The following is a 19391-nucleotide window of genomic DNA, read 5'->3' on the forward strand; positions in this document are numbered from 1 at the left end:
TATCAGCATGACACAAGTTTGATTCATAGTAACATACTTCCTTTTTAAAAACCAAGGTTGCAGAACATAGAACACTCTGGTTTATATATGTGAATATAAGGAAACCATTCCAGATTTCTGTGATTTTAGGCTGAGAACATGGAGCTTTAGAGTTAAGCAAGGCAACAGAATCAGGTGCTCATTGGCACACAGTTTTTTCCTGTACTGACATTAGCCTAAGCCATTTGGAGACAGCTGAAATACGGAACACAGCTAGCTGAGTAAGTATAAGGTAACTCTGTCACTAGCTAGTGATGCACAACATTTCTTTTCTTTTCTTTTTTTTTTTTTTCTTCCAGGACCAAAGACCTCTTCTCCTGTTATTTGGGCCTCTCCTCTCAAAAGAGCTGTTGCACAACTTCTAATTCCGTGTGGTGTCTCATGTTTTAGAACACACTGTAAATCCCGAAGATGAAAGGTCCCTGAAGCAAACGGCTGAGATTATGGATGGAGATAATGCGCAAGTTCTCTGACAGATCAGCCACCGAGCTGTGCCGCCCGGGGAGAGGCTGTGCGAGCTGATGTGGTTATCCTCCCGTGTGCCCTCTGCACACACAGTCACACTCCTCGTGGTGCTCCAGGGCCACGTCTGTGAGAGATTTATGCAATCCTCTGACACCATTCTTTGGTCTCAACTGAAGGACCTGCAAGGGAACAACGGAAGCCATCGTTGAAATCAACAGATGTCTGTAACGTTTGATTTCATGGACAAGTAAAATTTCAGAAAAGAATCTTGGGACCTCCACAGAGCCTTAAAAATTTTGATTTTTTTTTTTTTCCTGGTGAAGGCATCATGAACACATTCCCCCACCCCTCAAAGAAATCTTAAATGATCATCATCTTTTCACAAAAGAAGGGATGTTTTAGTAGCGGCCACTTGGAAGGATGCCTTCTCTGAATACGGAACGGTCCTTACAATGAAAGACTTGTGTGCACTCTATTTTACTCCTCTGACACTATTACAGAGAATTTCACCTTGATTATGTAATTTGAAACCACTACTGCCCAGCCAGTTTTCTGTTTCTTGGTTTCTTTCATTTATTCATTTTTTCACACATATAACAAATATTTATACTTGAAGCCATACAAGTACTGCAATCCTATGAAAGGAAACACGATCACTCGAGAGCTGAGTCTGCTCAATTATGCCACTCATTAATTTTCCTGGCTATGCTTCAAGTCCTCTATAAACCTGATGAGACGGATTAGATATACTTCATAGACATCGGCCTCCGTCACAGCTCACTTTCTGCAGCTGGACCCTCCTGCGCAGTATACGGAAGCTGGCGATAGTAACAATGAGGCCTCTATTAAATGAACTTAATTGGCAGTTTGGTTTTTTTAATAAAAATATAGCAAAACAGACACTGACCCTCAAGATATTTCCTTTTAACACTGTGACAGGAAGGCACAGCTATGTATTCTAGAAAAGATTATCTGAAGTATTTGATGAGAACTACCTATTCAATGTGTATTTTCATTTCTTATAATAGAAACAATAAAGTTTCAGAAATTGTGTGTGTTTGGATTGTGAACAAAGACCAGAGGACGTAATAATACGAAGTGGTCTAGCTTCTCTGTTCTCTGGGTAGGACGGAGATAACTTCACAGAGCAACTTCTATAAGATACTCTTCCCGGAAATGTTCGTTAATCCAAAAGGGCACAAGTCAAGTCCTATGACCATTCTATTTTGAAGATTTAAAAGAGAAAAGAAGAGAATGTATACTTCATTTGGAGTATGTGGTCACATCAAAGGTTAATCATCTAACATTTTTTGAATGCTTACTGGGTGCCAGGCACTGTAATAACGTTTTTACATACTTTAACTCACAAGAATTCTATGAAGTAATTTACAATTATTACCCTTATTTTACACATGAATGAACAGAAGCTTTAGAGAATAGGGACATAACTAGTATTTGTACTTCAGCCTAAGATGAATTATTAAAGTTAGACTGATAATAATTTTGTAAAGACTCAGAATATATTATCAGTCATACATTCTGCTTTTTAAGGAAGTTTCTTCTTGAGAGCTAAACAGCTCTCAAGTCTTGTAATAACTATGAGAAACAGGAAAAGAAACAGGAAACTTTAAAAGTAGATTTTCTATTACATTCACAATTCTAAAATAAAAAAACACTAAGACTGTATTATTTTAATATGAAAATTAACCCAATGACTATTGAATATTATTTTATGTGTCAATACTGACTTACTGTTTTTGAACAACTTAAGATGACATCAAAGCTTAAATTAAGATACGGGTGCTATAACTCATCCAACTTTTGTTAAAAACTGCTTCTGGAATGAGGCTGGGTGGATAGATAAACTGCAATATCGGCATAGCCAATGTCTTTAATTCCTAGCTCCACTTGTATACATTTTCCCAGTTAGCAGGAGGAAAAATTACTATAAAAGGTAACGGTTAGCGAAGCTACCATATACAGTCCTAACAGGCAGCCATGCCAGGCTATAATCCTACAGTCGTTCTTTCCTCTAGAAGTGCTTATGTCGAAATGCAGTCACCAAATAAAAGCTCCTCCCCAACCCCCATCTTTGTCCACTGATATCTGTGGAGATTTACAAATAGCAGAAGATCCCATAATGTTGTAATGACGCCAAGTCTTAGATAAGAAATTCTAATACATGGGAGGTGGCTTAATTAGTGCTCTCCTTCTTAATTTCCTTATGGAGTTTTGACTTTGGAGGAGAAAGAGAGGTAAGGAAATGACCAACAGGTCCCAGATAATATTAAAGAAGACCATTTTCAGGGCATAGTTCATGACACCATAAAAGGAACAAGACAGAAGCACGTCTCACACAATTTTGAGAGAGAGGCTCAAACTAAAATTACAGACCCATGAAAAAATAATCTTGGGAAAAGCTAAAAATCAGAGAATATGGAAGAGATGAGATCAGGTACAGAAAGGACCATCAATGAACATGTACCACTGCTCGCTCACATAGTGTAAACAAAGTGCCTTTAAATTTTGGGTGCCATGCAATGTTGGGAGGTGGGACTCACTACCAAAAAAAAAAAAAAAAGAAAAAGGCAATTGAATTATATACTTTTTACCTACAATAGATCTATGTGGGAAAAGCAAGACCATACTTTATGTTACCAAAATAAATAAATAAATACATAGACAATCCTATAGATCTTTTTGCCTGGAAAAGGATACTCTTTCTATCTCTGGGCAAAATTCTTTAAATCTTTATTGATCATTTGCCATTTTCAAGGAATGAGGTGGGGAATACAGATGAGAGGGAGAATAGCTAATATATATTAAGGGCTTGGAATATGCCAGACTCTGGAATACGCTAGGTTCTAAGTGTTGTGTCAGCTCCTTTAATCCTCATGGTAAGGTATGAGGGTTAGATGTTCACTTTTCACATGAGGAAACTGAAGTGCAGGGGAGTAAGTAATTTGCTCCAAGTCACATAGCTAACAAATGTCAGCTTCAAGCCCTGATGTCTGGCTTTGGAGTTGGTTTTCTTAAGTGCTCCACTGTAATGTGATCTTTATTCTTAAGAGTTTGCTAAAAACAGAGAAAAATAAACAATAATTCTGAAATAGCAAAAAATCTCTAATAAAGATATCTTTAAAGTTCTACACATGCACGGAAGATGGGCTAGTTATGTTAGGACTGGCAGGAAACTAGAACATGTCTTGGGGAAGAAGTAACATTGGAGTTCATATATATGGAAGTTTCCTGTCTTGCTTTCTGAAAAATCCTATTTGTGAGATAGAAAAATCATTAAGGAAATTTAGAGGTGGCAAAAGTGGCTTCCAATAATAGAATCTGGTACTTGATACAAAACTAGCAAGAATCTTATTAATAGTAAGATTATGCTATAATATCAGGGAGACTGGGTGGCTCAGTTGGTTGGGCATCAAGACTTCGGCTCAGGTCATGATTTCGTGGTTCACGAGTTCAAGCCCCGGGTCAGGCTCTGTGTAGACAGCTCAGAGCCTGGAGTCTGCTTCAGATTCTGTGTCTCCCTCTCTCTGCCTCTCCCCTGCTTGCACTCTGCCTCTCTCTCTCAAATATAGAGAAACTTAAGAAAATTTTTTTAAATTATGCCGTAATATCAAAACATGTAACAATAATATCATCTTATGTATTATAAGCTTTTTAATTTGCTCAGCTTATTTTTGATACAATGGTTGAACAGAAACCATTGAAAGTGGTAAAGAAACCAAAACAGGGAATAATTTTTATATTTATAATAACACAAGAATGTAATTGAGCTTAATAGTTAAGGACACTAGTGTAACAGAGACAGGTGAAAGAGAGAAGAATCAGGATACCTAAGCTCTGTCTTTGCTTCTGTCTTCTCCATGAGGTGGACTAGTCTTCAAACTGAAAGCTGGAACAATGGTCATCAAAGAATTAACGCCCAAGATGGGCTTCACTGTAAATGAGTTGTCTTTGGATCCCGATTAATGGTACTCAATGATGTAATGCTTTTAGAACTATTTGAAATTATATTTAAAAATAATTTCACTTATTTAGGAGTGGTGCTAAACTCAGAACTCACTTCCAAGATATACGACTGAGAAAATCGTAGGCCTCAGAAATGACCAATTACACCAAACAAATAAACCTTTCTTTCTTATAAGGTGTTTTGTTAACAACAACAAAAAAAACTATCACAGGAAAATTAATGATTACCACAATGCATTATAAAAAATTAAGACATGATGGTTACTGGAGACATTTGTGAGAAATATGAAGTAGGCAACCATATAGTTATATTTCTATACACACATGCATTAGGGATTATTTGTGGGAAACTTGTAGGAAGTGGTCATGGAATTAGACAAACATTCACAGTGGTATATGTGCACACAGATAATGCATATATAACCAGCCACCCAAAGACTAGAGAATGTGATGTCATTCTGAAAGGCGGCCAGTGAGTTTACGGGCATGCCTGTAGTTCCATCTCACACAAGAGTTTTATTGGAGAATAAAAAACAGATACCTCATCCTCTGTGGCAACTTTTTTTTAATGTTTATTTATTTTTGAGAGAAAGAGAGAGAGTGCGGGTGGGGGAGGGGCAAAGAGAGAGGGGGACAGGGGATCTGAAGCGGGCTCTTCGCTTAAGCAGAGTGCTCAATGGGGGGCTTGAACTCAAAAACATTAGATCACGACCTGAGCTGAAGTCACATGCTTATCTGACTGAGCCACCCAGGTGGCCCCTGGGGCAACTTTCTTAATAACCCTAAAACCGATGTTATTTGAAAAGAAATTTCTAAGTATAGGATGGAGGAGGATACGCCTGACCCGATGATTGATTTGTTGACCTAAAGCATGATGTGAACTCAGCATCTGATAAACTTGTTTAGGAAAAGACTAATATGACTGGTCAGCGTTTTATAGCTCTTAAAGCGGTAGCTATAAACCCAAGAGTTGTTGGCTAAGTCAGGTCTCACCATATTCAATAAGCACGTGCTTTAGAAAGTCCAAAACTGACTGATTTTAGGTGAGAGAAAAAATCAGTCTGGTTTAATTCCTATTCTCATCAGATCCTTTCATGGCCACCACTCAATTTTGATGCCTGCTTTGCTTTTAAGGCAGTTTATTTAATTTGTTTAGAACTACTGTATTAAAGTTTTTTTCTGGACTCGCAGATTCCCAGATCACAGAGGAGCAATAAGGCCGACCTCTGGGCACAGCCTGGCTGGAGCTCCCTGAGCCACCAAGCTCATGATGAGCTCCTTCCTGCAACTAGAGTGGAGGCGATTCCCAGCACAAGGATCTTGAGAAGCACGGGATGTAGAAATGAAAAGAGCATAGGAATAATGGTGGTAAACAGTCCATTCTTACCACAGACTGCCAGTTTAGGACGTTACTTTCCACAAACTGCAATCTAGTAATTGTCATGGAGTAACACGGCTGGGGAAACCTGAGAGCTTATCCTATCTTACATTTATTTTTATGGGGGGGTAAGCGCCCTGCTGATGGTCACAAGTTAATGGTGGCCCCAGGATGGAAATAGGGTTTCTCGTCTATTGGAATCCAATGCTTTTTGTCCCTCTTTATGAGCTGCCAACACAGTACTGGTGAAGGGTGGGATGGCCATATCATATAAAGTACAGTTTATGACCCAAGGTATACTTAGATGACTAACAGATAAAAAGTTTTATTGATGTCCTTCTGCACGTGACAAATTATTTCATTTAGTACGTAGGTATTTATTTTGTGTTGTTCTTTTATTTACTGTAAAAAAAATGAAACATAATGAGATGCAGTGATGTTGAGATGAAGTCAGAAGAGCAGATTTTTGACTTGGTATAATGTAAATGTTTTATAAAAATTAAAGTTGATGTGGGGCGCCTGGGTGGCTCAGTTGGTTAAGCGTCCGACTTCGGCTCAGGTCATGATCTCACGGTTCGTGGGTTCGAGCCCCGCGTCGGGCTCTGTGCTGACAGCTAGCTCAGAGCCTAGAGCCTGTTTCGGATTCTGTGTCTCCCTCTCTCTCTCTGACCCTCCCTTGCTCACGCTGTCTCTCTCTCTCAGATATAAATAAAAAATATTTAAAAAAATTAAAGTTGACTCATCAAGAGTGTTTTGCTTCCTGATATAGGGATCTACATGATGGTCCTGGAGAGAGGGTGAGTATAATTGGGGGTATTCTAGCACTAACACTAGACTAATAACACTGACTAATATGGAGTGTGTAAGTTCTAAAGTTCCCAAGGCTCTGAAAAACAATCATTACTAACGTTTAATATTTATATTTTCCTTAATTCGATGGAAGAAAGAGATGAAAGGAATCCATAAAAGGCTTAACATGCTCTTTGGGGCAACACGAATAATAGGAAGACTGGCATAATTATGCATATATCTACTTGGGATGTATGTGTCCGTATTGCCTCAGATGGAGAAAAGAAATATCAAAGATCTCCTTTCTCCAACATAGACAAAAACTTCTCTAAGTTTGTCTTTAAAATATTTGCCCTTAGGGGCATCCGGGTGGCTCGGTCAGTTAAACACCCGACTTTGGCTCAGGTCATGGTCTTGCAGTTCGTGAGTTTGAGCCCCGCGTCGGGCTCTGTGCTGACAGCTGAGAGCCTGAACCTGCTTCAGATTCTGTGTCTCCCTCTCTCCCCGGCTCTCACTCTCTCAAAAAGAAATGAACATTAAAAAAATTAACATATTTTCCCTTCTTATTTTGAAAAGTTGAAAAGTTGAAAAGTTTCACCCATTTTCTCCACTGCAGAACACATTTTCCTTTTCATAAGACCGCTAAAAACCTCACTGAGCACCATATTGTATTAGGAGAGGACAAGCCTTCTACATCTTTAATGCATGGGCGTTAGAGTTAAAGGTCCTAATTTTAAGAAATGAAAATGTGAACTAGATTGTAAACCTTATTTGTTTCCCCCATGAACGCTAGTTCTCCTTTCCAAACAACAATCCACTTCAGATACACGGTTTTGTTATCTTTTAAGATGCGTAGGGACCCGAAAAGAACATGATACACCTACCTCATGGTATTTTTTAGTGACTTTGCTTGGGACACACTGACATTCATTGCAGTTGTGAAGACAACAGGCACAGTTTCCACCACAGCGTTTAACCAGGAGACAACCTGGCCAGAAAATGGTATCGGTTCTCTTTAGTTCTTCCCTTATGGACACCGAGAAGTTACGAGGTGTGCAGCTGTATAGTCTTACCTCCTCTTTTAGTAGGTTCAGATCCACCACTACATGGCATAAAAGGAAACAAAGAAAAATACATGTTCATGCTTTGAGCTTGATTTCATTTCCATGGGCTCTTTACACAGAGAAACCTATCTGATTCACAAACAATACGGCCAACAATACCTCTTCTTATTTTAACGAGGTTTTAGGGCTATTGCGGCTCGAAATACGGACTCTCATTTTATAGTAAACAAAGCTTCATTATGACTTACTGACCAATAAAGAGATACTATTGTGCAATATTAAGAACAGAGCCAACAAAACAGTCGAGAGCTATAAATAGGAAACTTTACAGAGAAAAAGAGGGCTACACCTTTTAACCCTCATAAAAAAGTAAACAAGGAGAGCATTGGAGGGAAGAAAAGTATGTAAAACGATGAATGCTTTGATTAAAAAACAAATGGAATTTTTAAAGAGGATTAGAAGCTCGTGCAATTAATGAAGAACAACTTACAGAAACTTGCAGACAGAACTTTACATAACTTTTCTGGCAATAAGAGTCAGAAAATGTAAAAAGGGCAAGAAGAGAATATATTTTTGAGGACAACTAAGTAGACCATGAGTGAAAAAAATGACATCTTAAAAGGGCTGAAGTTGCTCAAAACCTCTGCTTCCGATGCATGGAGTGATTCATAATGTCTGAAATTCAGCTTAACCAGACTCCTTCAGATTTCTATTCTTCTCCTTCTAAAGGAAGGAAGAGACATCTAATTTGTAACAATTGTCTCTATTCTTTCACTAAGTTGGTTAACTATATCGTGTTTTTTCCTTTTAAAGAATACATACTTGTGAAGACCAAACAAAATAGTCTTTCATCAGATTGTTAGAGTAAATTCTCAAAGCATCATTGTTTTTAACTAGAAAATGATATTTGCCTCAGTTAAATGGTATCAAAATAGCATGTTGTATTCAATATGAATTTATATATAACATGAGATAGTACTTAACTATCAGGATAAGCATCTCTCTACAATTTTAATTTCTACCTTATGACTTTGCCTTTTCTCCCCCTGGAAATAGTCAAATAATAGCAGTTCCAATAAAATAGAAGAGTTTTGGATAACATACAATTCATCAGAAATTTTTCTTCAAAAATCAAGATTTTATTAAAATTTGGAATGTTACCTAAATATATTGTAAATCATGCATATGCAATTGTAAATTATAAGCACATGTAAACTATATGGTTGACTAAAACTTTGGTCAAGTGTAGGGAAACACCAAGGAAATGCCAATTCTAAAGCTTTGTTTTGACATCTTACTTAGCTAAAAAATTATTTTTTCCAAATAGAAAACTACTGTTTTGAGTACTTAAAGATTTCCCTTTCAACTGAAAATTGATCGTGTGAAAGGAAGGCTTTTAAATATTTAAGAGGAAATGAGTTCATTCTTTTGAGTGTCATAAAAGACCAACTTATCTCTAATAAAAGTAATGAGATAACTGAGTTAAATGATGTCACACATTTCACCTGATTTCCTTTCGCTGAACTAATAGTATTTGTACATACTGTTCTTTCATTGTGAAAGCAATATATGAGTTTATCTGAATCTTTTCTCTAGAAGTTAATATCTGGGGAAGAAGGGTTTAGAAAGTCTAAAACATGCACAAACATACAAAGCCAGTTGCCAACACTTTCAACGCTGAATTAAGATTTATACCTCTTTAGAATGTGAATGAAGCTCTTAGCCTTCAAAGGCTATTCATCTACCTCAATGTTAAACACACTATTTCATGAAACTAGAAAATGAGACTGTGTATGTTCACTTTAAAATGTTTACTTAACCACAATAAAAGGTTAGATAGATTTCCCAAGTGAACTGAGTTATGATACCTGCTGCAATGTGAAAATTTAAACACCCTTGCAAGTTGGCTTCCACTCATTTATCATGTTTGACACAAAAGTCAAAAGCCCTTTTTAAGTAAGCTTGACTTAGAAAATAAGGTATTTTCTTTTTCCGCAGTAGCAATGTATGAATGAAAACCTTAAGCCAGAGGAAGAAAAGGCGGGAAAAAATGAAAAACATTAACACAGTCTATATCGGGCTAAAAAATACAATTAAGGATTTTCAGTTTGGCATATCTTATTTGAAATTTAAGCTTCCCACTCCTAAGGCTTCAGGCTCATCATCTAAGCTTCATTAAAATAAGTCATGTGACTATAATTTGATGTCATGAATTCTCCAAACATTGTGAAGAACTTCTAGCCAATAAAAAAAAAAGAAAGAAGAAGAAGAAGAAGAAGAGAGAGAGAAAGATCATGTCCAACACATATGGTTTTTTATAACTTAACTATAGTATTATGGAGGTTTCCCTCTGCAAAATATTTGAAAAATCAAAATCGGTGTTCAGGTTCTTTATACCCGTTTCAAAACTACTCCCTAAAATAATGCATGCATAAACTAGTTGGTCTTTCTAAAGAAGGAAAATTTTGAGCATGGCACCAATTAAAGTTGTTTTTCTTGCTGCAAATTTTCTTGTTCATATTCACCCATACTGCAGGTTTTACTAAGAAGGATCACACGGACTGAAAACAAATCATGGTTACGCTTTACTTTGTTCGTTGTTCACTCTTAAGATAGCCCAAGGGTATTCTATTACTGTAATGCAATCTGAGGGTGGTCTTTCTAAGATGAATGTGGTAACACTGTGATACGTTTATTCTGTAGAGAATCAATTTTGATGTCTAATTAGAAGCTTTTAAATGTTTTACTCCTTGTTCCTTTGTAGAAAGACTCTTGGGAGGGGAGTTGCTTTTGTCTATATAGATGTTATCCCACACCTGCATTTTAGTTTACGTAGAGTTCCAAAAATATACACTGCTTTTCTCACACTTACTGTATGCTTAAAAAGTTAATAGTTTTGGTGAACTGCAAAGGACATCAATTTGGAAAGTGTTAAATGAATATTTGAAAGATCTGGTTCAGTGCTAGATGCTTTTTAAATACATGCTAGCCTCTGGCCAAATCCTTACTGTACACCAGGTGGAGAGGTGCAGGCGTCAAGGCATGGCTAGAGGGGAGACTTTTAGGCTGGAATCCTGAGATCGGCTGTCAAAAACAAGATCTGAGCTTAGAACCTGGTTTCCTCCCTTTGCTTCTTCCTGATAAACATGATAATCTACTTCAAATTTAACAAAGGCTCTATTCACAAGTGTTTCAGCCAGCCTTGCAGATCTTCATTTTCCTGTTCCTAAGTGGGAGGGAAGGGAAGTGTTCATAAGTTATTCATCAAGTTATTCATCAAGATCCAATCTTATAAATATGTAACAGCTTTCAGCATCTGGACAGGATTCCACTGCCCATGTACATTAACACCAATTTCAAATATTGCTGAAAGGAAACCATGTCTGTTGGCAGAGCAAAATATCATGGTTGGGCAAGTCTGAACATGACCTGCTGAGATTAAAGCTCTTGATCCAGAAGGGCTGCAACTCTTAGCAGGAAAGGGCAGGAATCGGGTTTCTTTCTGACAAGATTTAGAACAAGTCTGGTGCAATCTGCCCTTGTGAATTGCTCAAACTAACTAAACCTTGTTCCTTCTCTATAAATTCTCCAGACTGTCACTCCATTCTCTAGTGTGATCCTCGGTAGATTTCAATGTTTCTGTCTGAGAACCTGAAAGAGATTTTTTTGAGTGCATTATAATGAGCCAGTTATTTCTGTTGCGTGTTCATTTGTGTCTGATATGGATACTCGCCAATCCTGACGTCAACAGGAAAATAAGCTAACCTTAGAGAAGGTTAGAGAAGACTCAGTTGATGTTATTTCCAATTTATTGACCATGTGGAATTAAGTTTAATTATCAACACTTTCACTCTTGAAGGGAGATCTGCTTGTATGGTCAAGTGATCATTTCAGAGGCAAACTAATAGAAAAATCATCACAATGGGAAGTTCCCTTATGTCATTTCTTTTCTTGTTCTGAATTCTGTGTTGGAAACTACTAGTCCTATTTTATGGTAAGCCACTGTTATTTTCCATATTATTTATAGAAGTTTCCAGGCTTAGGAGACGGAAATCAATATGATCCTGACCCACGAGGAAATGAGAGATAATGATTTTGATTTTTCTCCCTTTTCTAGGCCCAAACCTGGTTTAGCAGCTAAGGTAATTGTGCTTGAATCTCTAAATCAATAAACACCCAAAATTAGATTTGAATAAGCACCAATTCTCATGAAATGTAAACGCGGACTTGGTCAAAGTGGTATTTCTGGGGGCGCATGGGTAGCTCAGTCGGTTGAGTGTCTGGCTTCGGCTCAGGTCATGATCTCATGGTTCGTGGGCTCAAGCCCTGCGTCGGGCTCTAGCCCCGCGTCAGGCTCTGTGCTAACAGCTATCTCAGAGCCTGGAGCCTGTTTCAGATTCTGTGTCTCCCTCTCTCTGACCCTCCCCTGGTCATGCTGTTTCTCTCTCTCTCAGAATAAAATAAAACATTAAAAAAAAAGTGATTATTTTTGAATTAAAGAAATGACAAGAATTTTCAGCAAAACTATCCTCTTTTAGTCTTTCAAACCCACTGAATTATAATTGCTTCTCTCTGTATGCATTCTTATTTAATATGTAAATATGCTCAAATTTTACAAAAATGGGTTAAATATATCACTAAAGAATTTTAAACTCTACTCATTAGAAGCTATGGTAGAAGAATCCAAAACATTCAAATCTGAAGACAGAACTTACCTCTGGATTTTCTTCCAAAAACAAAGGCTTTGACAAGAAGTTGCCAAGTTGGCCTGTATAGATCTTCCAAGTCCAACTGCCATCTATCTGGTTCGAGATACCGAATAAGATCTTCCAACGTACTAAAGGCAGTGACAGCGTTATTAAGCAGATCCAGTGGCAAAGCTGAAGGGGGTAACACTGAGGGGCTCACAGCCTCTGTGAATTGCTGAAAGTAAAATGAATCTCATGTTAGTTGTTTTAAAAATGACCATGTATTTCTTTTGGACTTACGCACAAAGTTGGGCAAACCAAGGCTGAAAATGCAAGAGAAAGGAAACTGTATTCAACATAGAAAATTGTTTTGCAAAGACTTCATGTAGATGAATTCCAATAAATTTTCTGTGTGGTCAACGAGAAACACATTAACTTTCATTATCACGAACCATGGCAGATGTGGATATCTGTTGCTTAAATAAAAAGAAAATGTCTTGTGGTTCAATTACGGACTTCCAGCGGAAACTATAATAGAGTTTACCAAATTTTTCTTTTGCTTTTCACTTTTCATTTTCCTCAATCTGCAAAAAAAATCACCGGGGAGTTATATAAATGAGTGTCAGATAAATTAAAAACATAAAGTAATTAACCCAGGAAAACTTGGAACAAATACCGGCGAAAAGTCTTTCACACTGGAGAACTTGTTCGTCAATGTAGCCAATGCACAACCCATAAAAAATAACTTTGATAAATTTGCCCATACTTTTTTTTAATAAACAGGATTAAAAGAAAGACACTGGGAGAACACCCTGATAAATGACATAACTGTCACAGGATTCGTGGCCAGAACATATAAAAAAACTCCAACAACTTTATAGAGAATGGGTAATTTCCAGACAAGAAGCTTCAGTGGCCAATAGACATATAAAAGCATGTTAAAAATCTTTAGTTATCAGAGAAGTGTAAAACAAAGTGAGGTATTATTTCACATACAAAAAAGGAGATACTATTTCACATACGTGAGATTGGCAGGGATTGAAAAGACTGCCAAAGATGTGGGTAAATTGGAATTCCTTCATTCCGCCTGCAGAAGTGAATGTAAATTGCTACATCCACTTCAGCCGATTTAATGGATATACACAGGATATTAGAATTAAGATTTATATGATGCATGTCCCTGTAATTCACTTTTGTATTAAAAAAAGGTTTATATCCTTTTATTTGTGCACATGGAAATATGTGCAATAATATTCATCACAGTGTTCTTTGAAATAAACTTCAAAGTAATCTGAATGCCCATGGATAGAGCAATGGATTAAAAGACATCATTTAAATGGTAAACAAAAATAAGGCAGTAATTTCCATAAAAGTTCAATAACAAACCTGGCCCTGCAACAACCAAGTGTTAGAATGAGCTATAGTTAGGCACTGGTAGATCAGAACTGAAATCGAAATAGGCAAAATAAATACATGAACAAATATTTAACTTATTTATTATTATTATTTTTTAAAGTTTATTTCAAGAGAGACAGAAAGAGAGTGGGGTGAGGGGCAGAGAGAGACAGAGAGAGAATCCCAAGCAGGCTCTGCACTGTCAGCACATAGCCCAATGTAGGGCTTGAGCTCACCAATTGCTAGATCATGACCTGAGCTGAAACCAAGAGTCGGATGCCTAACCAGCTGAGCCACCCAGGCACCCCAATTATTTATTTATTCATTCACTCATTAATTCACTCATTTATTATAATTTTTAAAGTTTTATTCATGTAAGTAACCTCTACACCCAACACAGGGTTCACACTCACAACCCTGAGATCAAGAGTTGCATGCTTTTCTAACTAACTGAGCCAGGCCCCCCTATTTTTATTTATTATTATTATTTTTGCAGAGAAGGAGAAAGGAAGAGTATGGAATGAAGCATTTGTGTTGGTTGATGTTCATTCAGTAATACTTACAATAACAGAAAACTGATAATAAATCTAAATTTATGGCATTGGAAATATTAGTTGCACTGTACTCAAACTGAAATAGTATACCATCATTAAACAATAAGTCCTCTTCTTAGTCCTGTTTTTATTAACAAAAGAAATGCCTACTATGTAATAAATGACAAAAAAACCCCAAAAGTATATAAGTATACCTTGATTTAATATACATAAATGTATATAATATACATGTCTATATTGCTAACATTTTTATAATAAATATGGATTCCTTTTAGAGATCCAGTAAAAATAACATTTGTTGTAATAATTAGAAAATAAAAAACTATCATGTAAGCTCTTCCTTTTCATCCTTATCCTTTGGATCCTGGGCTAGACACTGGAAACAATCTATTCTATTCAGCAGACTCTAATGTTGTCTCCTTGCCTTCAGTCTTTCCCTATTCCCTTTATTCTGTGCTGCATAACCCTGGGTTAATCTACCTAAATAACTTACAATGATCATGTGATGAATCTGGACAAATGCCTAGAGCGACTTCTCATCTGGAGGATAAAACCCAAATTCCTCACCCTGCATTCAGGATCCTCACAATCTGACCTTGGTTCACCTTTCCCATTTAATCCTCTACTCATCAAAGACATGCACATTTTGTTCCAATCAATCCAGTCTCTTCACTAACTACTGCACATGTCATATTCATCCCAGACTTTGTACCTCTACACATGCTAACTACTGCTCCCCTTCCCCCATATACAAAGCTCTCTCTCCTGTGATCCGCATAATAAATCTTTACCATTTATAATGGCCTTTCTTGAAACATGATTCATCCATGAAAACTTCCTTAATAACACGATGGCCATATATCTCAATTGTGTCAATTTGAAGAAGATCCTTTCTCTGGGCTATCCTGTGAGAACATGGCTTGAAAAGCAGAAGCTGTTCTATAAATTAGAAAAAGGACAAAAAAAAAAAAGAAATAAAGAAAAGAACAGAACAGGAAAGAAAGAAAGAAACAAAGAAAGAAAGGGAAAGGAAAGGAAGGAAAAAAGAAAAGAAGAGAAGAGAAAAGAAAAATGAAAAGGACCACTATTCTCTGCAGCAGGCATTATCCCCTGATGAGGCTCATAGCTTTTATGGGTGCAGATCCTTCTCTGGCCACAGGAAGAGGGGCACTTTTATAGATCATATTCAGCAGGAATGAATGTGGCAGTCTTGAGTCAACACTGATTTCATTCTTATTTTAAAGATCTAATTTCAATAATGTCAAGAGTCTGGCCAAAGTATTAGCATGAAGATGTTTTCAATTATTCAATCCAACTTTTGAGAGTAGAAACCAAATGTAATACATTTCTGTTTACTTCTAGTATTTTTTTAGTTGTCCAAGAAATGCAAAACTGCTGATAGAGAATAATATTATCATTTATAATGATATTATGGATATAAATAAACAACTGTCTAATAAAAGCTTTCATTGTTAATCTAATCAATTTGGTTAATATCGATTAAGTTTATAATGCGAAAAGGTTATTGCAGATGTTGTGCAAATTTTTAAAATATAAGCCAAAATGTATGTTTATATAAAGTGAAATTAAGGGCCAGTAATACTCAAAGAATAACTGAGTTATTACTCATGACTATGACGATATAAAACAAATCAAATGTGTCATGATCTGCACACAGAGAGTAAATGTAGAAAGCTAATAAAAAATATATTATTCATTAAGATGTCAGAGTGCAGATGTCTACTTTAGGTATGATATAAAATTGTTATTTAAGTCATTTTCAATTAGACCATAATACAAGAATGGTTTACTTTTCTTCCACGTTTGTTTGAGCCTCTCTGCATAGATCATTACTTCGTAAGCAACAAAAAGTTCCAATTGAAACCCACACTGCTGAAATAAATGCAAAGTATTTATACAAAAGAAAACAAAACAAAACAAGCCTGTACCATTGAACAAACAAAATATGCACACCTTGGGTTCCATGAAATATCAGTATATCAATCCCTGAAATGACAAAGGCTGGGAGAAACCAAGCTGGCATATATTACTGCCTGCATATATCAGTTGGTGTTATAAATCTCCAAGTCTCTAAATATTTAAATTAAAATAAGATAATTTTTTTTAAAAAAAAGATAATGATACACACACACAGCAGTTCCCACCCCAACACAGGCGGGGATAATCAACTTGCTTCACCTGTGTTCAAAGAATCAGTCTTTGCACAGAACAGAGGAAGCACTGCTTTTACATAAGGGCTTTCTCATGACTCTTAACCACACCCCCTGGTTCAAGAACAACCACGTTGTTCACGTCTGTAGTTCTGCTTTCCTAAGTTGTCTAAAGGATTCTCAGAGAATTGGGAGAGCAATGGAAAAAAGAAGTTAGAGGGGGACAAAATGCCCTCTGATCCTTTACATTTTAATTTTTCCTCTAATTAAAAAGTACTCTTTTCAGTCGAAGCCACAGTCTTTCATCCAACATTTAGTGTCTAAAGAATTCTAACAATATCTTCTATTTAAAAATACTAATGTTGGGGCACGCGCCTTTGATTGAATTGGATCTGCACATCCTCTACTCTCTCTTCTATTCACCATGAAAATAGAAACTTACTGGGGTGCCTGGGTGACTCCATTGGTTAAGCACCCGACCTTGGCTCAGGTCATGATCTCATGGTTTGTGAGTTCGAGTTCCCCACGCTGGGCTCTGTGCTGACAGCTCAGAGCCTGGAGCCTCCTTTGAATTCTGTGTCTCCCCCTCTCTCTGCCCCTTCCATGCTCATGGCTCATGCTCATGCTCTGTCTCTCAATAATAAATAAAAATCATTTAAAAAATTTAGAAAAATAGAAACTTATTACTAAGTTATGGGTCATCCTAAGAATATTTAGTGGATGATAATGGTCAGTAATGGAAAGCACAGTTTCTTCATGTGCTGTAATGAAGTTAAACTGACACCCTTTCTTTAGTAAATCAGAAAAAAAGGCTTTTTCTGCCATTCCACGCAGGGCAGCAGTGACAACCGGGTGACTCTCAGTCCCAGCCTAGATGTTCAGGTATGTTACTTGTAAGGATATGGTGAATGAGTAGAAAGAGATCTGAAATCTCTATATAGTGAAGTGTCCTGCTGAACAATACATTTCTAAAATGTCAGTGCCATGTACTAAGAGGTAAGAAAGATTATAAACAAAATTAGGTCTTTTAAATTTCTTGGTGAAAGTTACTCTGAATGACAGCATGATATGAGAGAAGAGGCCTGATCAAGAGTCAGTGAGTCTAGACTCTAATCCTGAAGCTGCTCCCATTTAGGAAAGAGAGTTTGGGCAAGTACTATAACCCCTCTGAGCCTCAGTTTCCTCCTCTGTCAAGTGCTAGCTACTAAACTCAGTCACCTCTAAGTTTCTTTCCGGGTTTTAAATTTAAGAATTCTCTGTAATTATCAGGTACAAGAGGACTCATTTTCTTCACATCCTCGCCAATCCCCTGATCTCTTGTCTTCCTGATGATAGCCATTCTGACAGGTGTGAGGTGGCATCTCTCTGTGGTTTTGATATTTATTTCCCTGATGTTAAGCATCTTCTCATGCACTGTTAGCCATTTGGATGTCTGCTTTGGAAAAACAAAAACAAAAAAAAACAACAACAAAACACGTCTATTCAGATCCTCTGCCCTATTTTTAAATCGGAGTTTGTTTCAGTTGTTGAGTTGTATGAATTCCTGATGTGTTTTGGATATTAACCCCTTATCTGATATATGGTTTGTAAATTTTCTGTCCCAGTCCACAGGTTGCCTTTTTATTTGGTTGACTGTTTCTTTGATGTGCAGATGCTTCTGATTTGATAGAGTCCTACCTAATTGATTTTTGCTCTTGTTACTTGTGCTCTTGGTATTATTACCAAAAAAATCCTTATGCAGTATTGATGGGGATGTAAATTTGCTCAGGCACTATGAAAAAACAGTAGGAAGGCTCTGTACAAAATTAAAAAGAAAACTACCAAGCCATATAGCAATCCCATTTCTGGATATATATCCGAAGAAATGAAAACAGGACATTGAAAAGATGTTTGCCCTATGTTTACTGCAGCATTATTCACAACAGCCAAGATATGGAAACAACCTAAGTATCCATCAAGGGATGAACAGGTAAAGAAGAATGATGAATGTCAACAATGGAGTATTATTCAACCATGAGAAAGAAGAAATGGAGCTTGAGGGCATTATGTGAAATAAGTCAGACACAGAAAGACAAATACAAGCTATGTGATTTCACTTATACGTAGAACTTTAAAAAGCTGAACTTGTAGAAACAGAAAATAGAATGCTGGTTACCAGGGGCTGGGGGGCGGGTAGAAGAGCTGGCGAGATGCTGATACAAACTAGCAGTTAAAAATGACTAAGTACTGGAGATCTAATACACAGCATTGTGATAATAGTCAACGATATTGTATTATATGTTAAGAGATCTTAAATATTCTTACTGTAAAAAAGACGTCATTATGTGATATGATAGAGGTATTCGCTAATGCTATGGCAGTAATCTTACTGCAGTACAGAATTGTATCAAATTGACACCCTGTGCAACTTAAATTTACACAATGTTATATATCAATTATATCTCAATTTTAAAAAAAGAAGAAAAAAGAAGAAAAGGGTCCAATACAGCTTCAGCAAAATTTTGGAAACCTTCAGAAGCAAAACATACTCCTTAGTAGGTTTGTGATGAGGCTGAACTCTATTTTTTTTTCTTTAAAATTTCCTGTTGCTTTAGGTTATCAGTGAATTTTGGGAGATACTGCCCTATGATACAACTAACATAATTTGACCTTTTTCTTTTCTTCTTCTTCTTTTTTTTTTTCTTTTTTTTTTACTGAACTGAGAGTGCATACAAGTTTACCTTGCCTTTTAAGAAGTGAATGTCCTTAGAAAGGCAAACATATCTAGCTTATGGATGGAAGCTATGTGGCTCTAAAAATCAGAAGGAAACAGATTCATGTTCAGAGAATTGATATCAGCATGTTTTCAAATACATACAGATACA

General features: G+C 36.7%; 1 protein-coding gene across 2 annotated transcripts in view; it reads right to left on the reverse strand.

The window, feature by feature from the left end:
• Positions 1-337: 337 nt before the first annotated feature.
• Positions 338-19391, reverse strand: part of PDGFC (platelet derived growth factor C) — a 193660-nt gene continuing 174606 nt past the window's right edge. Inside the window, exons 4-7 of one of the 2 annotated variants that reach the window (XM_039221129.1) lie at positions 12435-12642; positions 7729-7757; positions 7540-7643; positions 572-683 (exon numbers count right to left, since the gene is read on the reverse strand). In XM_039221129.1, coding sequence (XP_039077060.1) covers positions 671-683; positions 7540-7643; positions 7729-7757; positions 12435-12642 — 354 coding nt within the window. In that variant the 3' untranslated portion in view covers positions 572-670. Of the gene's footprint in view, positions 684-7539; positions 7758-12434; positions 12643-19391 lie in introns of both variants that reach the window. The other variant, XM_039221128.1, reaches the window with a different exon arrangement.

The sequence above is a fragment of the Hyaena hyaena genome, unplaced genomic scaffold, assembly GCF_003009895.1.
Source record: "Hyaena hyaena isolate Hyena2069 unplaced genomic scaffold, ASM300989v1 scaffold_951, whole genome shotgun sequence".
Lineage (NCBI taxonomy): Eukaryota > Metazoa > Chordata > Mammalia > Carnivora > Hyaenidae > Hyaena > Hyaena hyaena.